We start from the raw sequence: 18330 nt of genomic DNA, 5'->3' as shown, positions 1-18330 counted from the left end.
GCTGTTTTTAATAGTTAAATAAATCGATCAATAATCAAATCAAAAACTGATTCAACCCATAGTCCGTATATAAATATGGACACCACGTCTCTACCTCCTCCAGAGTCACGATGCCCCGCCCACATTTCCTTCAGACTCATGATGCCCCGCCCACACTTCCTCCAGACTCACTGGTATTTTCCTTTAATTAATCCTACGCTCTGCTTTACCTCCACCAGCTACAAGGACATGTTGGATTATACACACTATTTTTAAAAAAATTTTTTAGTTTACAAATCTCACGGCCCCATGGACCTCTTTACGGAGCGGTCGGCATGGCAACTGGTGGTCACCATGATGTCACATCCTGTTTATAGAGTGTCAAATAACAAACTTAAACAAAACTTATCCAAAAAGCTGACACTAAAATGACAAGCCATCCTGAGAGAAAATTATTTGACTTTAGTGTTTTAGTTTGACTCAAATCCCGCCCACTAACATGGAGGGGGTGGAGCTTATGACCTATACTGCAGCCAATGACCAGTGGGAGCTACTAACTTTATAAAGTCTACGGTTCAACTGCAGCTTCTTGTTCTCCTCCTGGACAAGTTAGAGTATTGATACTGAACCTTGCTCCTGGTAGAAACTCAATCAATCAATCAATCAAACAATCAATCAATCAATCAATCAATCAGCCTGATCCTCTGACACTTTTATTTTAGATGTCACTGGAACATATAAATACTATAAACAAGAAGTCTGTGTTGCCATGGATACCGGGGGGTTGGAATTTATTTACATGATGGATGGTCTGTTAATGTGTTCATTCAATAAAGAAACAGGGCAAAGGTCACTGGGTCAGGTGCCCTCTGACCTCCAGGAGAGACAGACATCATCATCTGTTTAACTTCTCATCATACCTGAGACACAGAGAAAGAGAACATGTTAGATGTATGACTACAGTCAGTCGAGTCTGAGCAGAATCTGGATAGAGTCAGTAGAGTCTGAGTAGAGTCAGAGTAGAGTCAGAGTAGAGTCTGGATAGAGTCAGTAGAGTCTGAGTAGAGTCAGAGTAGAGTCAGAGTAGAGTCTGGGTAGAATCTGGGTAGAGTCAGTAGAGTCTGAGTAGAGTCAGAGTAGAGTCTGGGTAGAATCTGGGTAGAGTCAGTAGAGTCTGAGTAGAGTCAGAGTAGAGTCTGGGTAGAATCTGGGTAGAGTCAGAGTAGAGTCTGGGTAGAGTTGTGCTCTTACTGGCGGATGGCGTCTGGGATCTGCAGTCGTTCTGTGGGGATGAACTGTGAGAGCTGCTGGAGACTCTGAATGAAGCAGATTTTCTTGCTGAACTTCTCACTATGGAGAGAAGGTCAGAGGTCAGAGGTCAGAGGTCAACACAGGCCGGCCTGCTCTGGTTCTACAGGTGGTAGCTAAGGCTACGCTAGGATTTCTAGCTGGTAGCTAAGGATACGTTAGGGTTTCTAGCTGGTAGCTAAGGTGACGTTAGGGTTTCTAGCTGGTAGCTAAGGTGACGTTAGGGTTTCTAGCTGGTAGCTAAGGATACGTTAGGGTTTCTAGCTGGTAGCTAAGGATACGTTAGGGTTTCTAGCTGGTAGCTAAGGCGACGTTAGGGTTTCTAGCTGGTAGCTAAGGATACGTTAGGGTTTCTAGCTGGTAGCTAAGGATACGTTAGGGTTTCTAGCTGGTAGCTAAGGATACGTTAGGGTTTCTAGCTGGTAGCTAAGGCTATGCTAGGGTTTCTAGCTGGTAGCTAAGGCGACGTTAGGGTTTCTAGCTGGTAGCTAAGGATACGTTAGGGTTTCTAGCTGGTAGCTAAGGATACGTTAGGGTTTCTAGCTGGTAGCTAAGGTGACGTTAGAGTTTCTAGCTGGTAGCTAAGGATACGTTAGAGTTTCTAGCTGGTAGCTAAGGTGACGTTAGAGTTTCTAGCTGGTAGCTAAGGATACGTTAGGGTTTCTAGCTGGTAGCTAAGGATACATTAGGGTTTCTAGCTGGTAGCTAAGAGTATAGTACGCGGTTGTGCAGTCTATACAACAGTAGGTTGAAGGAATATGTTTAGTTGCTCAGATGGTTGCCATGGTGCTCAGGGTGTGTCTCTGGACGTTGCCATGGTGCTCAGGGTGTGTCTCTGTGTTTGTGTCACCTGATGAAGGGTTTGACCAGCGTGATCATGGCTCTGATGTACCAGGCAGGATGGACGACCAGCACACCCTTCAGGTCCTTCTTCAGCCTGGACAAATATCAGGACGATAACCACATGTCTCCACTAGCAAACCACAGGACAGAGGACAGAAGACAGGACAGAAGACAGGACAGAGGACAGAATACAGGACAGAGGACAGAAGACAGGACAGAGCAGAGGACAGAAGACGGGACAGAAGACGGGACAGAGGACAGAATACAGGACAGAGGACAGAAGACGGGACAGAAGAGAGGACAGAGGACAGAATACAGGACAGAGGACAGAAGACGGGACAGAATACAGGACAGAGGACAGAATACAGGACAGAGGACAGAAGACGGGACAGAGGACAGAGCAGAGGACAGAAGACGGGACAGAAGACGGGACAGAGGACAGAATACAGGACAGAGGACAGAAGACGGGACAGAAGAGAGGACAGGGGTCTCGTACCTCCTGTCGATGGACGTGTAGCAGCGGTGCATCCATCTGATTGGAGGCAGCTTGTTTCTGGGGGCCATGGCGCACAGGTAAACCAGCAGGTAGCTCTCTGAGACCATCAGGTCCAGCGTCCCCACCATGTACCTGCAAGGGGACAACCAGAGGCTGTGTTAGGGTCCAGGTGTTCTTCTGTCACCTGACACATCGCTTCCTGTCAGCTCACCTGAACAGGTTGTCCATGACGTACTCGTAGTCCTCCACCGTGTTCTCAGGCAGGTAACAGGAAGTGAACAGGATGATGGCGTTCCCGTCTCCGTAGTAACCTAACAACCAATCACACATAGGAGTCAGACTTGGACTTGGTACCTGCTGCCTCCTGCAGGTGAGTGCGTGACCTCTGACCTCCGTGGGACAGGACCTGCAGGTACGGCTCCAGGACGCTCATGTTGACCCGGTACTCCTGTCCAGAGATGCAGAACCTCCTCCAGCGGCGCCCCCTGCTGTCCACCTGGTCCAGCTCCAGCAGACCTTCAGACCGGTCCACCGGGCTCCGTGCGGGACCCAGGGCCCCCCTCGCCTCCATCTGAGGGAGCTCATCTATTAGAGGTCAGAGGTCAGAGATTCAGCTGAACTTCCTGCTCATGTTTCTCTGGAGGAAAGATTCCTCTGGTGTTTAGCTTAGCATAGCATGAAGACTGGGAACTAGAATAGCAGCTAGCCGAGGTTATCTTAGCATAAAGGCTGGAAACAAGTGATTAGCTTAGCATAAACACTGGATATGAGCTAGCTGCAGTTAGCTTAGCTTAACTTACCCTCCCAGTCCAGCTCGTGGTTCGTCCCCGTCTCGCTGTCCGACGGCGTCTCCAGAGCCTCCAGGTTGATGTCGAACGACGGCGTTGAAAGCGCGGCGGCAGAGAAGCTGTCACTGTTCGGTTCAGGAGAGTCGCGGCTGAGGGGCGGAGCAACCAGGCGCTTCTTAGCCCCGCCCCTAATGGTACCTGACAGGGCGAGGCTGGTGGGCGGTGCTGAGGAGAGAAACGGACACAGTTAGCTTGACAGTTAACTCGGTGAAAACAGATGAAACTAGAACTCACTCGGCCGAACGGCGCCTCCTGGTGGACTCTCCTCCTCCTCTGGACGCTCAACGTCTTCTGGGAGTGGACTGGACCAGAAACATGTTCACACAGGACGATCGCTGTTAGCATCTATTAGCTGCTGTTAGCTACTGTTAGCTGCTTTAAAATATTGTAAATACATGTATATATGAGCTACCACCCTTACATTTACAGTTTATGTTTATTTTATTCAGTTTTTATCAGTTTTATTTTCACCTTGTGTGCTGTGTGGAAGTGTTACAGTTTCTACTGTTGTACTTTAACCACTGGCTGCAGGTACAACAACACATTTCACTGTGTATTGTACTATGTAAAACTGTGTCTCATCTTAACCACTGACCTGGGGAAGCCGTCGTCCTGCCACTCCTCCCTCAGCTCCATGTCCTGGATGTTCAGAGGACCCGGAGGACCTGAAGTGGCCCTGGAGAATCAACATAATCATCATTTGTTGTCATCATGTGACGACATTTTGAGCTTCTGGCTAAAGCACTGCAAAAATAAAAAGAATATAATAAGCACTATAAAAAATAGATTTTGAGGTTCTACTTAGAACCTCGTTCAGATCCAACAGGTTCTTCTTGTGAGTGCAGCTACAATAGGTGGAGAACAGGTGGAGAACAGGAGGAGAACAGGTGGAGAACAGGAGGAGAACAGGTGGAGAACCGGAGGAGAACAGATGGAGAACAGGTGGTGGTGTCAGTGGTGAATGATGTAGATGAACAGGTTTCTCCTCCAGTTTTTAACTTTATAAACTCATGTGAACATCCAGGTCCAGAACACGGTTCCTTTAACTGGGTTAGAACCTGCTCCTCTTTCCCCGTCATGTTCATGTAGATGGAGCTGGAAGAGCTGAACCGACCACTGACGCCACCCTGAGTTTGACAGAGGAACTACAACCATCTGAAATCATCCGTTTAGTCAAATGATCAGAACTAGTTTAGTGGTTCATGTTAGCGTAGCCTCTAGCATCGTAGCAGAAATGTAACCAGAGCTGTGATTGGTCCTCGTTAATGTTTAAATGGAACCAGAGCTGTGATTGGTCCTCGTTAGTGTTTAAATGGAACCAGAGCTGTGATTGGTCCTCGTTAGTGTTTAATGGAACCAGAGCTGTGATTGGTCCTCGTTAGTGTTTAATGGAACCAGAGCTGTGATTGGTCCTCGTTAGTGTTAAATGGAACCAGAGCTGTGATTGGTCCTCGTTAGTGTTTAATGGAACCAGAGCTGTGATTGGTCCTCGTTAGTGTTTAAATGGAACCAGAGCTGTGATTGGTCCTCGTTAGTGTTAAATGGAACCAGAGCTGTGATTGGTCCTCATTAGTGTTTAATGGAACCAGAGCTGTGATTGGTCCTCGTTAGTGTTTAATGGAACCAGAGCTGTGATTGGTCCTCATTAGTGTTAAATGGAACCAGAGCTGTGATTGGTTCTCTTAGTAGCCGTGTCTCCATGTTCTAGCTGATAGTTGTGGGTCAGTAGAGACGGGGTCACGGTAACTGAGGAGGTTTGGAGACTCAGACATTTGGACGACTCCTGTTCAGTCTCCATTGATTAAAATGAAGCTGGAAGCGGAAACTAAATTGAACCTGACTGGTAAAAAGACACAGCGCCTCCTAGTGTCTGGTGGAGTTGTTGCAGAGGGAACCAGACGGACCAGGTCCCAGCAGAGATGACTCAGACCAGAGTTACTACATTCATATTTCTGCTACTTTTAGCTCCTTCCTGGTTCTCCTGTTCAACCAGGTACGTCTCCTCAGACTGAACCGACCTGTCTGACTCCTCCCACTCTTTCTGATGACTGTCAACCTGACACACCTGTAGCACAGGTAACCACACCTGAGAGGGAGAGGGAGAGGACCAGGACCAGGTGTCTGAACACATCACAGAGATGCCTTCACTGACCATCAGGACAAACATACGTTCATTTTTCTGCTGGAACAGAACACACACACACACACACAAACACATAGTAACACACATTAACACACACAGTAACACAAACACATAGTAACACACATTAACACACACAGTAACACAAACAAAAACACATTAACACACACACACACACAAACACATAGTAACACACATTAACACACACAGTAACACAAACAAAAACACATTAACACACACAGTAACATACACAGTAACACACACATTAACACACACAGTAACACACACATTAACACACACAGTAACACACACAGTAACACACAAACGCACATTAACACACACAGTAACACACAGTAACACACATTAACACACTTTAACACACACATTAACACACACAGTAACGCACATTAACACACATTAACACACACATTAACATACACATTAACACACACAGTAACGCACATTAACACACATTAACACACACAGTAACACACATTAACACACATTAACACACACATTAACACACACAGTCTCAGGTGTGTAACTTACCTGTTGCCGTGCTCAGTGGGGACACTCATGATGTCACAGTGATGTCACAGTGTGTTCTGTCCAGTGTGTGTGTCCGAGGACGTCTCCCCCCTCTCTCTCCCTCTGTGACTCTATGAGACTCGCCCTCTCTCTCTCTCTCTCTCTCTCTCTCTCTCTCTCTCTCTCTCTCTCTCTCAAACAGGTCGAGCTACATTCCCACGGAGGCGTCATCTGATTGGTCCAAGATCAGACGCCGCTAACACTGACCAATCAGCAGCAGGAGGACGTCCCAGAGACACGGAGACACTGAGGACGTCCCAGAGACCAGGAGGACGTCCCAGAGACCTGGAGGACGTCCCAGAGACCCAGAGACCAGGAGGACGTCCCAGAGACCTGGAGGACGTCCCAGAGACCCAGAGACCAGGAGGACGTCCCAGAGACCCAGAGACCAGGAGGACGTCCCAGAGACCTGGAGGACGTCCCAGAGACCCAGAGACCCAGACACCCAGAGGACGTCCCAGAGACCCAGAGACCAGGAGGACGTCCCAGAGACCCAGAGACCAGGAGGACGTCCCAGAGACCCAGACGACGTCCCAGAGACCCAGAGACCAGGAGGACGTCCCAGAGACCCAGAGACCCAGAGACCCAGAGACCAGGAGGACGTCCCAGAGACCCAGAGACCCAGAGACCAGGAGGACGTCCCAGAGACCCGGAGGACGTCCCAGAGACCCAGAGACCAGGAGGACGTCCCAGAGACCTGGAGGACGTCCCAGAGACCCAGAGACCAGGAGGACGTCCCAGAGACCCAGAGACCCAGAGGACGTCCCAGAGACCAGGAGGACGTCCCAGAGACCCAGAGACCAGGAGGACGTCCCAGAGACCCAGAGACCCAGAGGACGTCCCAGAGACCCAGAGACCTGGAGGACGTCCCAGAGACCCAGAAACCAGGAGGACGTCCCAGAGACCCAGAGGACGTCCCAGAGACCAGGAGGACGTCCCAGAGACCTGGAGAACGTCCCAGAGACCCAGAGACCAGGAGGACGTCCCAGAGACCCGGAGACCCAGAGACCCAGAGACCAGGAGGACGTCCCAGAGACCCAGAGGACGTCCCAGAGACCTGGAGGACGTCCCAGAGACCCAGAGACCCAGAGGACGTCCCAGAGACCAGGAGGACGTCCCAGAGACTGGAGACGGACTCCAGAGACCCAGAGCCAGACCCAGAACCAGAGGACTCCCAGAGACCGAGACCTGGAGGACGTCCCAAAAAGACCCAGAGGACGTCCCAGAGACCAGGAGGACGTCCCAGAGACCTGGAGGACGTCCCAGAGACCCAGAGACCCAGACACCCAGAGGACGTCCCAGAGACCCAGAGACCTGGAGGACGTCCCAGAGACCCAGAGGACGTCCCAGAGACCAGGAGGACGTCCCAGAGACCAGGAGGACGTCCCAGAGACCCAGAGACCTGGAGGACGTCCCAGAGACCCAGAGGACGTCCCAGAGACCAGGAGGACGTCCCAGAGACCAGGAGGACGTCCCAGAGACCCAGAGACCAGGAGGACGTCCCAGAGACCTGGAGACCAGGAGGACGTCCCAGAGACCCAGACAACGTCCCAGAGACCCAGAGGACGTCCCAGAGACCCAGAGACCAGGAGGACGTCCCAGAGACCCGGAGGACGTCCCAGAGACCAGGAGGACGTCCCAGAGACCCGGAGGACGTCCCAGAGACCCAGAGACCAGGAGGACGTCCCAGAGACCCGGAGGACGTCCCAGGGACCAGGAGGACGTCCCAGAGACCCAGAGGACGTCCCAGAGACCTGGAGGACGTCCCAGAGACCCAGAGACCCAGAGGACGTCCCAGAGACCAGGAGGACGTCCCAGAGACCTGGAGACCAGGAGGACGTCCCAGAGACCTGGAGAACGTCCCAGAGACCCAGAGGACGTCCCAGAGACCCAGAGACCAGGAGGACGTCCCAGAGACCTGGAGACCGTGACCAGTGGCTCATATTTCACATCAGAAAAAATCCCACAACACCAAATAAAATGTCACAGAAAGTGTAAATAACGAGACTCTGATCATCTCGTCTCCATTTACTGAGTCAGTGACGTCTGCGTACGTGGTTACGCTGTGGTTACGTTTCGTGTCCTGTACTAGAACAAAGAAGAAGTAAATCCAGAGGAAAGAAAACCTTCATTGTCTTGAGCTCAGATTTGTTTAACTTTCCTCTGACGTCTCAGACCAGGAACTTCCTCCAGTTCAGGTTCATTTTCTCACTCCAAACATCAGGACGTATTCTGTTCAATCTGAGCCGTGTATCAGAGCGTCGGATCTGTCCCTCTGTGCTGATTGGTTCTGATCGGTCCCTCTGTGCTGATTGGTTCTGATCCGTCCCTCTGTGCTGATTGGTTCTGATCCGTCCCTCTATGCTGATTGGTTCTGATCCGTCCCTCTATGCTGATTGGTTCTGATCCGTCCCTCTGTGCTGATTGGTTCTGAGCTGGTCACGTGTTTCATGGCGCCATGTTGGATCCATCTAACCAATATTCACCCATAGAGAAGTGACAATAACAGAATAAAGTTGTATTAAAAGGTAAAATATGCCACAGGATCAGGAAAACACGGAGGAAACTCCACCGTTTCCCCAGGGAACAAAAACAGAGAAAGTTATGGAGCAGACGATTAAAAGGAAGAACTGGACGTCAGCTGGTTTCTCTCTATTATGTGATGAGGTAAATGTCAATGTCTCTGTTTGACGTTTGTTAAGATTTTATATAGAAAAATAAAGTCACACCATCATTAATGAACCTTGATCTCAGAAACACCACTTTACACATGAATGAAGTCTGAAGTTAACCTAGCCTTATGTTAGCCTTATGCTAGCTAGTTATCTAGGCTAAAGGCTCAGAAAAATAGCAGCTAGCATCATATATACTGTGAAACCCATGTGTGCATGTGATTTATGTCCATGTAGATAAACACATTTAACTTAACCTCAGATACTACTGAGTTATTATGGCTAGCATGCTAATGCTATAATGATAATACTAAATAACAGTAAGACTAGTTTAATATTTCTAATTTTTCTGAGTAATTTCCAACTTTTAACGGTGATGGATGAACACAGAGACTGAAAGGAAGGAGACGCTGGGACATTTAAGTGAGGACCTTTTACATATTAATAACATTTATAGGAATGTTAATGGTGGAAATAAGACATTTATAGAATTACACTGTAGAATCTAACCTGTGATGTTGCAGATCATCAATCATTAACATGGTCTGAGTTGGACAGACTCTGATATACGGCTCTGGTTCACAACCCACCTGCTGCCCTCTAGTGGGAGAAGATTGAATCGTTCACTGGCACCGACGCACCAAGACTCATTATTATAACCTCATTATTACTGATTACGACATTAGAATTACATTAATTAACCATTGATATATGATACAGTTGTTGGGAATCACTGCACAGCTGCATGTTGTTGTGTCTGTTGTTGTGTCTGTTGTTGTGTCTGTTGTTGTGCATGTTGTTGTGTCTGTTGTTGTGCATGTTGTTGTGCATGTTGTTGTGCATGTTGTTGTGTCTGTTGTTGTGTCTGTTGTTGTGCATGTTGTTGTGCATGTTGTTGTGTCTGTTGTTGTGCATGTTGTTGTGTCTGTTGTTGTGCATGTTGTTGTGTCTGTTGTTGTGTCTGTTGTTGTGCATGTTGTTGTGTCTGTTGTTGTGCATGTTGTTGTGTCTGTTGTTGTGCATGTTGTTGTGTCTGTTGTTGTGCATGTTGTTGTGCATGTTGTTGTGTCTGTTGTTGTGCATGTTGTTGTGTCTGTTGTTGTGTCTGTTGTTGTGCATGTTGTTGTGCATGTTGTTGTGTCTGTTGTTGTGTCTGTTGTTGTGCATGTTGTTGTGCATGTTGTTGTGTCTGTTGTTGTGCATGTTGTTGTGTCTGTTGTTGTGCATGTTGTTGTGTCTGTTCTGCAGATTGAAGGAATCCAGGAGTTCAGTTCAGTTCAAGTTTATTTTCTTTTTGGTTTCATTCTGAACTTGTGTCTCTGTTGTTGTTGTTGTGTATTGACTCAGTGTTGTTGTGTTGTTATTGTTGTACTTCACTCTGTGTCTGTTCTCTCACAAGTTGTTGAGTTGTGTTGTTGTGTGTCCACAGAGTCTGACCAGGCAGAAGTCATGTGGAGAGTTTTACTTTGTAGTATCTGGTCTGATTGTCAGGTCGGGGGTCAGAGGGTCAGTGGGTCAGAGGTCGGGGGTCGGGGGTCGGGGGTCGGGGGTCGGGGGTCAGAGGGTCAGTGGGTCAGAGGGTCAGTGGGTCAGAGGTCGGGGGTCGGGGGTCGGGGGTCAGAGGTCGGCCATCTTGTTGAACTTGTCCTCCAGGTCCTGGGGGCTGATGTGGGGGAGACCTCCGTCCAGTGGACATCCGTCCGCCAGGCTGTTCATCGGGGTGGGGGGCACCTGGGACTCCTCGTCATCCTCCTCCTCACCACGGCAACCGCCTCCATCCCATTCCTTCAGGAAGTCCTTGACGAGGGGGAGGAGCTTCTTCCGGGACGCCAACGTGTTTCCTGGAAGAGAAAAGACACGTGTCACTTCCTCTGGCCCTTCACAATAAAAGCCCTCTGAGGTCCACAGGAGTCTCACCTTGCTGATAGGCTGAGATGTGTGGGTGGAGGCTGCTGATTGGACGGAGGGCGAGGGCGGGGCTACGGGCCTGCTCAAGGAAGCAGCCCACCTGGGGAGGACAGCTGGTCGTCATGGCAACGCTCAGTGTGTAGTCGCAGCGTGTACTAGTAGTGTGTAGTGGTAGTAGTGTGTACCTGGTCCCTGAAGGTGGCGCTCTGTCCGAACACAGCGAGCGCTCTGATTGGTTCTTTGCTCTCAGTGAAGGAGATTGACATCAGCAGCAGCAAATCAAAACCAAACTTCTGACAGAAATCTGAAAGCTCCGCCTCCAACTCCGCCCTCTGCAGGAAGTCCTATGACACACACACACTCTTGTATATTGTATTTACAGTTATTACAAATTAGATACGCTACCAACACACAACACCAGCCTGAGACAACACAACACAACACAACACAACACAACACAACACAACACCAGCCTGAGACAACACAACACAACACAACACCAGCCTGAGACAACACAACACAACACAACACAACACAACACAACACCAGCCTGACACAACACAACACAACACAACACCAGCCTGAGACAACACAACACAACACAACACAACACCAGCCTGAGACACAACCCACTGAGCAACACACAACACAACACAACACCAGCCTGAGACAACACAACACAACACAACACCAGCCTGAGACAACACAACACAACACAACACAACACAACACAACACAACACAACACAACACCAGCCTGAGACAACACAACACAACACAACACAACACAACACAACACAACACAACACAACACAACGCCAGCCTGACACAACACAACACAACGCCAGCCTGACACAACACAACACAACACAACACAACACAACACCAGCCTGAGACAACACAACACAACACAACACCAGCCTGAGACAACACAACACAACACAACACAACACCAGCCTGAGACAACACAACACCAGCCTGAGACAACACAACACAACACAACACAACACCAGCCTGAGACAACACAACACAACACAACACAACACCAGCCTGAGACAACACAACACAACACAACACAACACACAACACAACACAACACAACACAACACCAGCCTGAGACAACACAACACAACACAACACCAGCCTGAGACAACACAACACAACACAACACAACACAGCACAACACAACACCAGCCTGAGACAACACAACACAACACAACACAACACCAGCCTGAGACAACACAACACAACACAACACAACACAGCACAACACAACACCAGCGTGAGACTGGGCTTAGTTTGGCTTTTTACTACCTTCTAACTCACTGTCTCCATTTTATTATGTTACATTTTAGCAGGTTTTACTGGACATACAGAAAGTCTCTACATTTGTTTTCCTCTACATATTTTTCAGTGTTTGTATTTTTGTTTTAAATAATCTTTGTCTAATTCTGTGCTGCTGTGACACGTCCAATACAGGGGACAAAGAAACAATGTCTCCACCTGCTGGCTCACTGATGTCACTGCAGCTGATAACAGGACAGTGTGTATCAGTGTGTGTTAGTGTGTGTCAGTGTGTGTCAGTGTGTATCAGTGTGTATCAGTGTGTGTCAGTGTGTATTAGTGTGTGTCAGTGTGTGTCAGTGTGTATCAGTGTGTATCAGTGTGTGTCAGTGTGTATCAGTGTGTGTCAGTGTGTGTCAGTGTGTGTCAGTGTGTGTTAGTGTGTGTCAGTGTGTGTCAGTGTGTGTCAGTGTGTATTAGTGTGTATTAGTGTGTGTCAGTGTGTGTCAGTGTGTATCAGTGTGTGTCAGTGTGTGTCAGTGTGTGTCAGTGTGTATCAGTGTGTATCAGTGTGTATTAGTGTGTGTCAGTGTGTGTCAGTGTGTATCAGTGTGTGTCAGTGTGTATCAGTGTGTGTCAGTGTGTGTCAGTGTGTGTCAGTGTGTATTAGTGTGTATTAGTGTGTGTCAGTGTGTGTCAGTGTGTATCAGTGTGTATCAGTGTGTGTCAGTGTGTGTCAGTGTGTGTCAGTGTGTATCAGTGTGTATTAGTGTGTGTCAGTGTGTGTCAGTGTGTGTCAGTGTGTGTCAGTGTGTATTAGTGTGTATCAGTGTGTATCAGTGTGTGTCAGTGTGTGTCAGTGTGTGTCAGTGTGTATCAGTGTGTATCAGTGTGTATTAGTGTGTGTCAGTGTGTGTCAGTGTGTATCAGTGTGTGTCAGTGTGTGTCAGTGTGTGTCAGTGTGTATCAGTGTGTGTCAGTGTGTGTCAGTGTGTGTCAGTGTGTATCAGTGTGTGTCAGTGTGTGTTAGTGTGTATCAGTGTGTATTAGTGTGTGTCAGTGTGTGTCAGTGTGTGTCAGTGTGTATCAGTGTGTATTAGTGTGTGTATTAGTGTGTATCAGTGTGTATTAGTGTGTGTATTAGTGTGTGTATTAGTGTGTATCAGTGTGTATTACCTCCATAGTCATGTAGAGGACAGACACAGCGAGACTCAAACTTCCAGAAACCACCTTCATGTCTTTCAACAGCATCTGTTCTGTGTCCAGACCTGGGGGGGACATCATGGGGACATCACGGGGACATTATGAAGACACAGACGAGTGATCTCAAACTCACCTGAGATGTCAAACTTGGCGTCCTGCAGCTCCTTGAACAGAGCGCCCCTCGGTGGAAGCGACGGGAACCTGGTCTCCAGAGCTGCAGCCACATGGACGTCTCTAGGAGTCACCTTCCCTGCAGCAGGAGACATGTCCACACAGTCCAGCACCACCGTGGCTGGACAGAGACGGGGATTAACCGGTTAATAACCAGGTGATAACAGTAATAACCAGGTAATAACCAGGTAATGACAGTATTAATCAGGTAATAACCAGGTATTTATCAGGTAATAACCAGGTGATAACCAGGTATTAATCAGGTGATAACCAGGTATTAATCAGGTATTAATCAGGTATTAATCAGGTGATAACCAGGTGATAACCAGGTGATAACAGTAATAACCAGGTAATAACCAGGTAATAACCAGGTGATAATCAGGTGATAATCAGGTGATGGCCGGTACCATAGAGTAGAGTAGCCAGCTGCTGGTCCAGGATCTGTGGAGCTTTTTGGATGATACGTTCCGTTACCAAGGTAGCACAGGATCCCACCGTCTCCACGGTAACAGGACAGGAGGGAGAAGGTGTCCTCTCCAACAGGTGGTGGTCTATCACCTCCACCACCTCCTCCTCCAGGTCACTGTCCGACCTGTAGGAGGCAGAGACTCATCAGACAGTGGCTGGTGGTAAAGGTGGTTACCTGGGCAGGTGTGTGTGGTGTGTGTGGTTGTGTGTGTGGTTGTGTGTGTGGTGTGTGGTTGTGTGTGGTGTGTGTGGTTGTGTGTGTGGTTGTGTGTGTGATGTGTGGTTGTGTGTGGTTGTGTGTGTGTGTGTGTGTGTGTGTGTGTGTGATGTGTGTGTGTGGTTGTGTGTGTGTGTGTGATGTGTGGTGTGTGTGTGTGTGTGTGATGTGTGGTGTGTGTGATGTGTGGTTGTGTGTGTGGTGTGTGTGGTTGTGTGTGTGGTTGTGTGTGTGGTGTGTGTGGTTGTGTGTGTGTGTGTGGTTGTGTGTGGTGTGTGTGGTTGTGTGTGTGGTTGTGTGTGGTGTGTGTGTGTGTGGTTGTGTGTGTGTGTGTGGTGTGTGTGTGTGTGTGTGTGTGTGTGGTTGTGTGGGTGTGTGTGGTTGTGTGGTGTGGTGGTGTGTGTGGTGTGTGTGGTGTGTGTGGTGTGTGTGATGTGTGTTGTGTGTGTGTGGTGTGTGTGGTGTGTGTGGTTGTGTGTGGGTGTGTGTGTGTGTGTGTGTGGTTGTGTGTGGTGTGTGATGTGTGGTTGTGTGGTTGTGTGTGGGTGTGTGTGGTTGTGTGTGGTGTGTGTGTGATGTGTGGTGTGTGTGTGGTTGTGTGTGTGGTTGTGTGTGGTGTGTGTGGTTGTGTGTGTGGTTGTGTGTGTGGTGTGTGTGGTTGTGTGGGTGTGTGTGGTTGTGTGTGGTGTGTGTGGTGGTGTGTGTGTGTGGTGTGTGTGGTTGTGTGTGGTGTGTGTGGTGTGTGTGTGTGTGGTTGTGTGTGGTTGTGTGTGGTTGTGTGTGTGTGTGTGTGTGTGATGTGTGGTTGTGTGTGGGTGTGTGTGGTGTGTGTGGTTGTGTGTGGGTGTGTGTGGTGTGTGTGTGATGTGTGGTGTGTGATGTGTGGTGTGTGTGGTTGTGTGTGATGTGTGGGTGTGTGATGTGTGGTGTGTGTGTGATGTGTGGGTGTGTGGTGTGTGGTTGTGTGTGATGTGTGGTGTGTGTGATGTGTGTGTGTGTGTGGTGTGTGTGGTGTGTGTGTGATGTGTGGTGTGTGTGATGTGTGTGTGTGTGTGTGTGTGTGTGTGATGTGTGGTTGTGTGTGGTTGTGTGTGGTTGTGTGTGTTGTGTGTGTGATGTGTGGTGTGTGTGGTTGTGTGTGGTGTGTGTGATGTGTGGTTGTGTGTGGTTGTGTGTGTGTGTGATGTGTGTGATGTGTGTGTGTGTGGTGTGTGTGGTTGTGTGTGATGTGTGTGTGTGTGTGATGTGTGATGTGTGTGATGTGTGTGATGTGTGGTGTGTGTGATGTGTGGTTGTGTGATGTGTGATGTGTGGTGTGTGTGTGATGTGTGGGTGTGTGGTGTGTGGTTGTGTGATGTGTGATGTGTGATGTGTGATGTGTGATGTGTGTGTGATGTGTGATGTGTGGTGTGTGTGGTTGTGTGTGGTTGTGTGTGTGTGTGTGTGTGTGATGTGTGATGTGTGTGATGTGTGGTGTGTGGTGTGTGTGGTGTGTGGTGTGTGTGTGGTGTGTGTGGTGTGTGTGATGTGTGTGATGTGTGGTGTGTGTGGTTGTGTGTGATGTGTGTGATGTGTGATGTGTGATGTGTGTGATGTGTGTGATGTGTGTGATGTGTGGTGTGATGTGTGATGTGTGTGATGTGTGGTTGTGTGCGGGTGTGTGTGGTTGTGTTTACCTGGGCAGCACGTTGTGGTCGACCAGCGTGAGCCGCAGGCGTCCAGCTCGCTGCAGGGCTCTCAGGTCCAGCTGGTCCCTGAAGAGGAGGAGGTCTGGACTGAGCCCGGCCTGGCGGAGCAGGAACAGGTTGTCTGATCGCAGCAGCAGGTCTGACTGACGGATGTTGAGCAGCGGCAGAACGAGCAGCGTCTCCCTGGGGACCGTCTGACAGACAGAGACACTTCAGGTCCTGGAGCTACTGATGAAGCTCCTGATTGGACGGCGCCTCACCTGTGACAGGAAGTAGGCGTAGGCCAGAGCGGACACCATGGAGTCCACGTCACAGGCCTCATTACCCAGAACCACGTGGAACCCTGGACCCTGGACCAGGTTCTCCTGAGAATCACGAACACAAAGCACCGTCACTGAAGGTCCAACGCATGCAACCGTGGGTCAGACGCCATTTTGGATCCAAGAGTTTAAATTTACTGATCTGGCTCCAGGATGTCATTCAGCCAAACTCTGTCCATGTTAGCTCCATGTTACTCATGTTAATGGACTCGATTTACTACCTGAAGCCAGAAGGAAGAATAAAACTGGTCCTAAACATCTATAAAACATGTATTAAGATTCAGAAAATAATTCATGTACATGGACCTCAGATTAACACTAAAAAGTCTTATGTCTAAAAATACGTCTAACGTTATATAAATCATATTCTTCCGTCTCTACTTCTTGTATATTTGTTTAAATGCTAATTGTTAATTTGCTTACATTATGTTTTTTATTTGAATTTACAAGATTTTACTTTTACTTAATTAATTTTTATCTGTATCTTTTTTACTTGTCGTTTATAAAAGTGTTTCTTTTATGTTAATCTAAGCTACTGAGACCAGATGTCCCTGATTTCTGGGGACAGTCCTCATTTTGGATGACTTGTCCCCAGCTAAAGACATTTTAGAGTTTTATAATGAGAAAAGAAAATTGTTATGGTAGCCGGTCGCACTGCTATAGACGTCAGAGTAATAGCAGTTTAAAAATGTAAAATAAATGTAAATAAATAAATAAATGTAATTGTAATTACATTGTAATTGTAATTACAAAAAAAAAAAATTTTCGAGCAACAAATTCAATAAATATAAAAGTTCCTGGATTTCATTTCAGAAATCTGGTCTAAGTTTCTGTGACCAAGTCATTCCCCTTGTTTTTTCTGGAGTAACTTCACTTCTACCTGATTCATTTAAGACTAAATGTTTTAATTTAATGCCGCTGCCTTAAATCTAAACGCACGTTCACACTGAGCGGCTGCCTCCATCTTGAATATCTGAATAACAGCTAAACCGCTAACAGTAGCTAAGCTAACGGGTTAGCGCGCCCTGACGGCTAGCTGTGGCTAACGATAGTTAAGCTAGCGGGTTAGCCCGCACTCACGTCTATGGCTCTGGCGGCTAGCTGTGGCTAACGGCTAAGCTAACGGGCTAGCCCGTCCTGACGGCTAGTTGTGGCTAACGGAAGGTAAACAAACGGATTAGACAGCCCTGGCGGCTAGCTGTGCCTAAGGCCTAAGCTAACAGGTTAGCCCGCCCTGACGGCTAGATGTGGCTGACAGTGGCTAACGGCTAAGCTAACGCGTCAGTCCGCTCTGATGGCTAGCTGTGACTAACAGTATTACCTTCAAATGTCCCAGCTCGGAGATAAAAATTAATTAGATGTTATCAAGATGAAAAAAGAAACTGGGACAATTACGGTTTAATTTATTTTGACATAGTTATTCATATTTAAACGTGTTGTCAATAGCTACCGTAATAACTGTGGACTGCGCGCAGCATTTTTTTCTCATTCATAAAACTCTAAAATCGGGGACATTTTTCGGGGACAGCTTTAGCCGGGGACAGGTCATCAAAAACGGGGACTGTCTCTGGGTCCAGGCCACCCTACCTTCACGGCCCGGTGGCAGCTCGTTAGAAACTCCTCCATCTCCGTTAGCCGTTAGCCTTTAGCTGCTAGCTCCAACAGGTTAACGGATCCGGTAAACGGTGACAGCCGGTAACCGTTAAACCGACCGCGTGCCGGTCAGCTGGGCTCCCGGTAACGAGCTGCGGTGAAAGGTCAGGATGCGTTCACGGACTTTCTGGAGAAAAAAAAATCAATTGTCATGAATAAAGTGAAAAAAGGTCTGTTCCGACCCAGGGAAGTCGTTCTTTTAGCGGCTCTAATATTTTGATGAAATTGTAATTTAAGTATAAAACAGAATAATCAGAACCAGAATAATAATAATAATAATACAATCAAATTTAAAGCTTCACCTTTAAAGGGAACACAGAACAAAACATTACAGGTAAAATATCATTCAGCACCAGCATTTCACAACATAGACTTTTATCATCTATCTATAATAAATGTATCTATGGTACATCTATGGTCATTAGTGGCTCCTGTAGCGCCCCCCAGAGGCAGTAGCTGGAACAATAAAAACATTTGGAACAAAGAATAAAATGTTTTTCTATTTAATGGATGAAGTGAAACTGTTGGATTAAAGTTGAAAATGC

General features: G+C 48.0%; 2 protein-coding genes across 3 annotated transcripts; both read right to left on the bottom strand.

The window, feature by feature from the left end:
- Positions 1 to 670: 670 nt before the first annotated feature.
- Positions 671 to 6469, bottom strand: bnipl (BCL2 interacting protein like). Of its 2 annotated transcripts, XM_047597810.1 has the most exons (11): positions 6164 to 6467; positions 5561 to 5656; positions 4070 to 4150; positions 3709 to 3776; positions 3427 to 3639; positions 3017 to 3211; positions 2838 to 2937; positions 2627 to 2758; positions 2138 to 2224; positions 1231 to 1329; positions 671 to 899 (listed from the first exon to the last, which is right to left on the bottom strand). In XM_047597810.1, the coding sequence occupies exons 3-11, from the start codon at positions 4108 to 4110 to the stop codon at positions 875 to 877; spliced, it is 960 nt and encodes a 319-aa protein (XP_047453766.1). In that variant the 5' UTR covers positions 4111 to 4150; positions 5561 to 5656; positions 6164 to 6467; the 3' UTR covers positions 671 to 874. The 2 variants fall into 2 exon arrangements, with proteins under 2 accessions (XP_047453766.1, XP_047453765.1); XM_047597809.1 differs by lacking the exon at positions 5561 to 5656 and having other exon boundaries at positions 6164 to 6469.
- A 3935-nt stretch (positions 6470 to 10404) lies between these two features.
- prune (prune exopolyphosphatase) lies at positions 10405 to 18210 on the bottom strand. Its single transcript, XM_047599969.1, has 10 exons — positions 18088 to 18210; positions 17720 to 17912; positions 16073 to 16177; positions 15801 to 16006; positions 13847 to 14031; positions 13402 to 13560; positions 13242 to 13333; positions 10968 to 11126; positions 10792 to 10882; positions 10405 to 10715 (listed from the first exon to the last, which is right to left on the bottom strand). Exons 2-10 carry the CDS (start codon positions 17756 to 17758, stop codon positions 10492 to 10494), a joined length of 1260 nt encoding a protein of 419 aa, XP_047455925.1. The 5' UTR covers positions 17759 to 17912; positions 18088 to 18210; the 3' UTR covers positions 10405 to 10491.
- Between the last annotated feature and the right edge of the window lie 120 nt (positions 18211 to 18330).

Source organism: Mugil cephalus, chromosome 11 (assembly GCF_022458985.1).
Source record: "Mugil cephalus isolate CIBA_MC_2020 chromosome 11, CIBA_Mcephalus_1.1, whole genome shotgun sequence".
Lineage (NCBI taxonomy): Eukaryota > Metazoa > Chordata > Actinopteri > Mugiliformes > Mugilidae > Mugil > Mugil cephalus.
The sequence above is the reverse complement of the archived record's forward strand: the minus strand, read 5'-3'. Positions and strand labels throughout refer to the sequence as shown.

Bases quoted from the DNA above. Each gene is read 5' to 3' on its own strand.
- bnipl (XM_047597809.1), bottom strand. From the start codon at position 6,192: ATGAGTGTCCCCACTGAGCACGGCAACAG. The intron at 3,777-4,069 runs GTCAGTGGTTAA...TTTCTGGTCCAG, and splicing joins CAGGACGACGGCTTCCCCAG to TCCACTCCCAGAAGACGTTG. The intron at 2,225-2,626 runs GTACGAGACCCC...ATATTTGTCCAG, and splicing joins TACACGTCCATCGACAGGAG to GCTGAAGAAGGACCTGAAGG.
- prune (XM_047599969.1), bottom strand. From the start codon at position 17,758: ATGGAGGAGTTTCTAACGAGCTGCCACCGGGCCGTGAAG. The intron at 16,007-16,072 runs GTGAGGCGCCGT...TCTGTCTGTCAG, and splicing joins ACGCCTACTTCCTGTCACAG to ACGGTCCCCAGGGAGACGCT. The intron at 13,561-13,846 runs GTACCGGCCATC...GTCTCTGTCCAG, and splicing joins GCTGGCTACTCTACTCTATG to CCACGGTGGTGCTGGACTGT.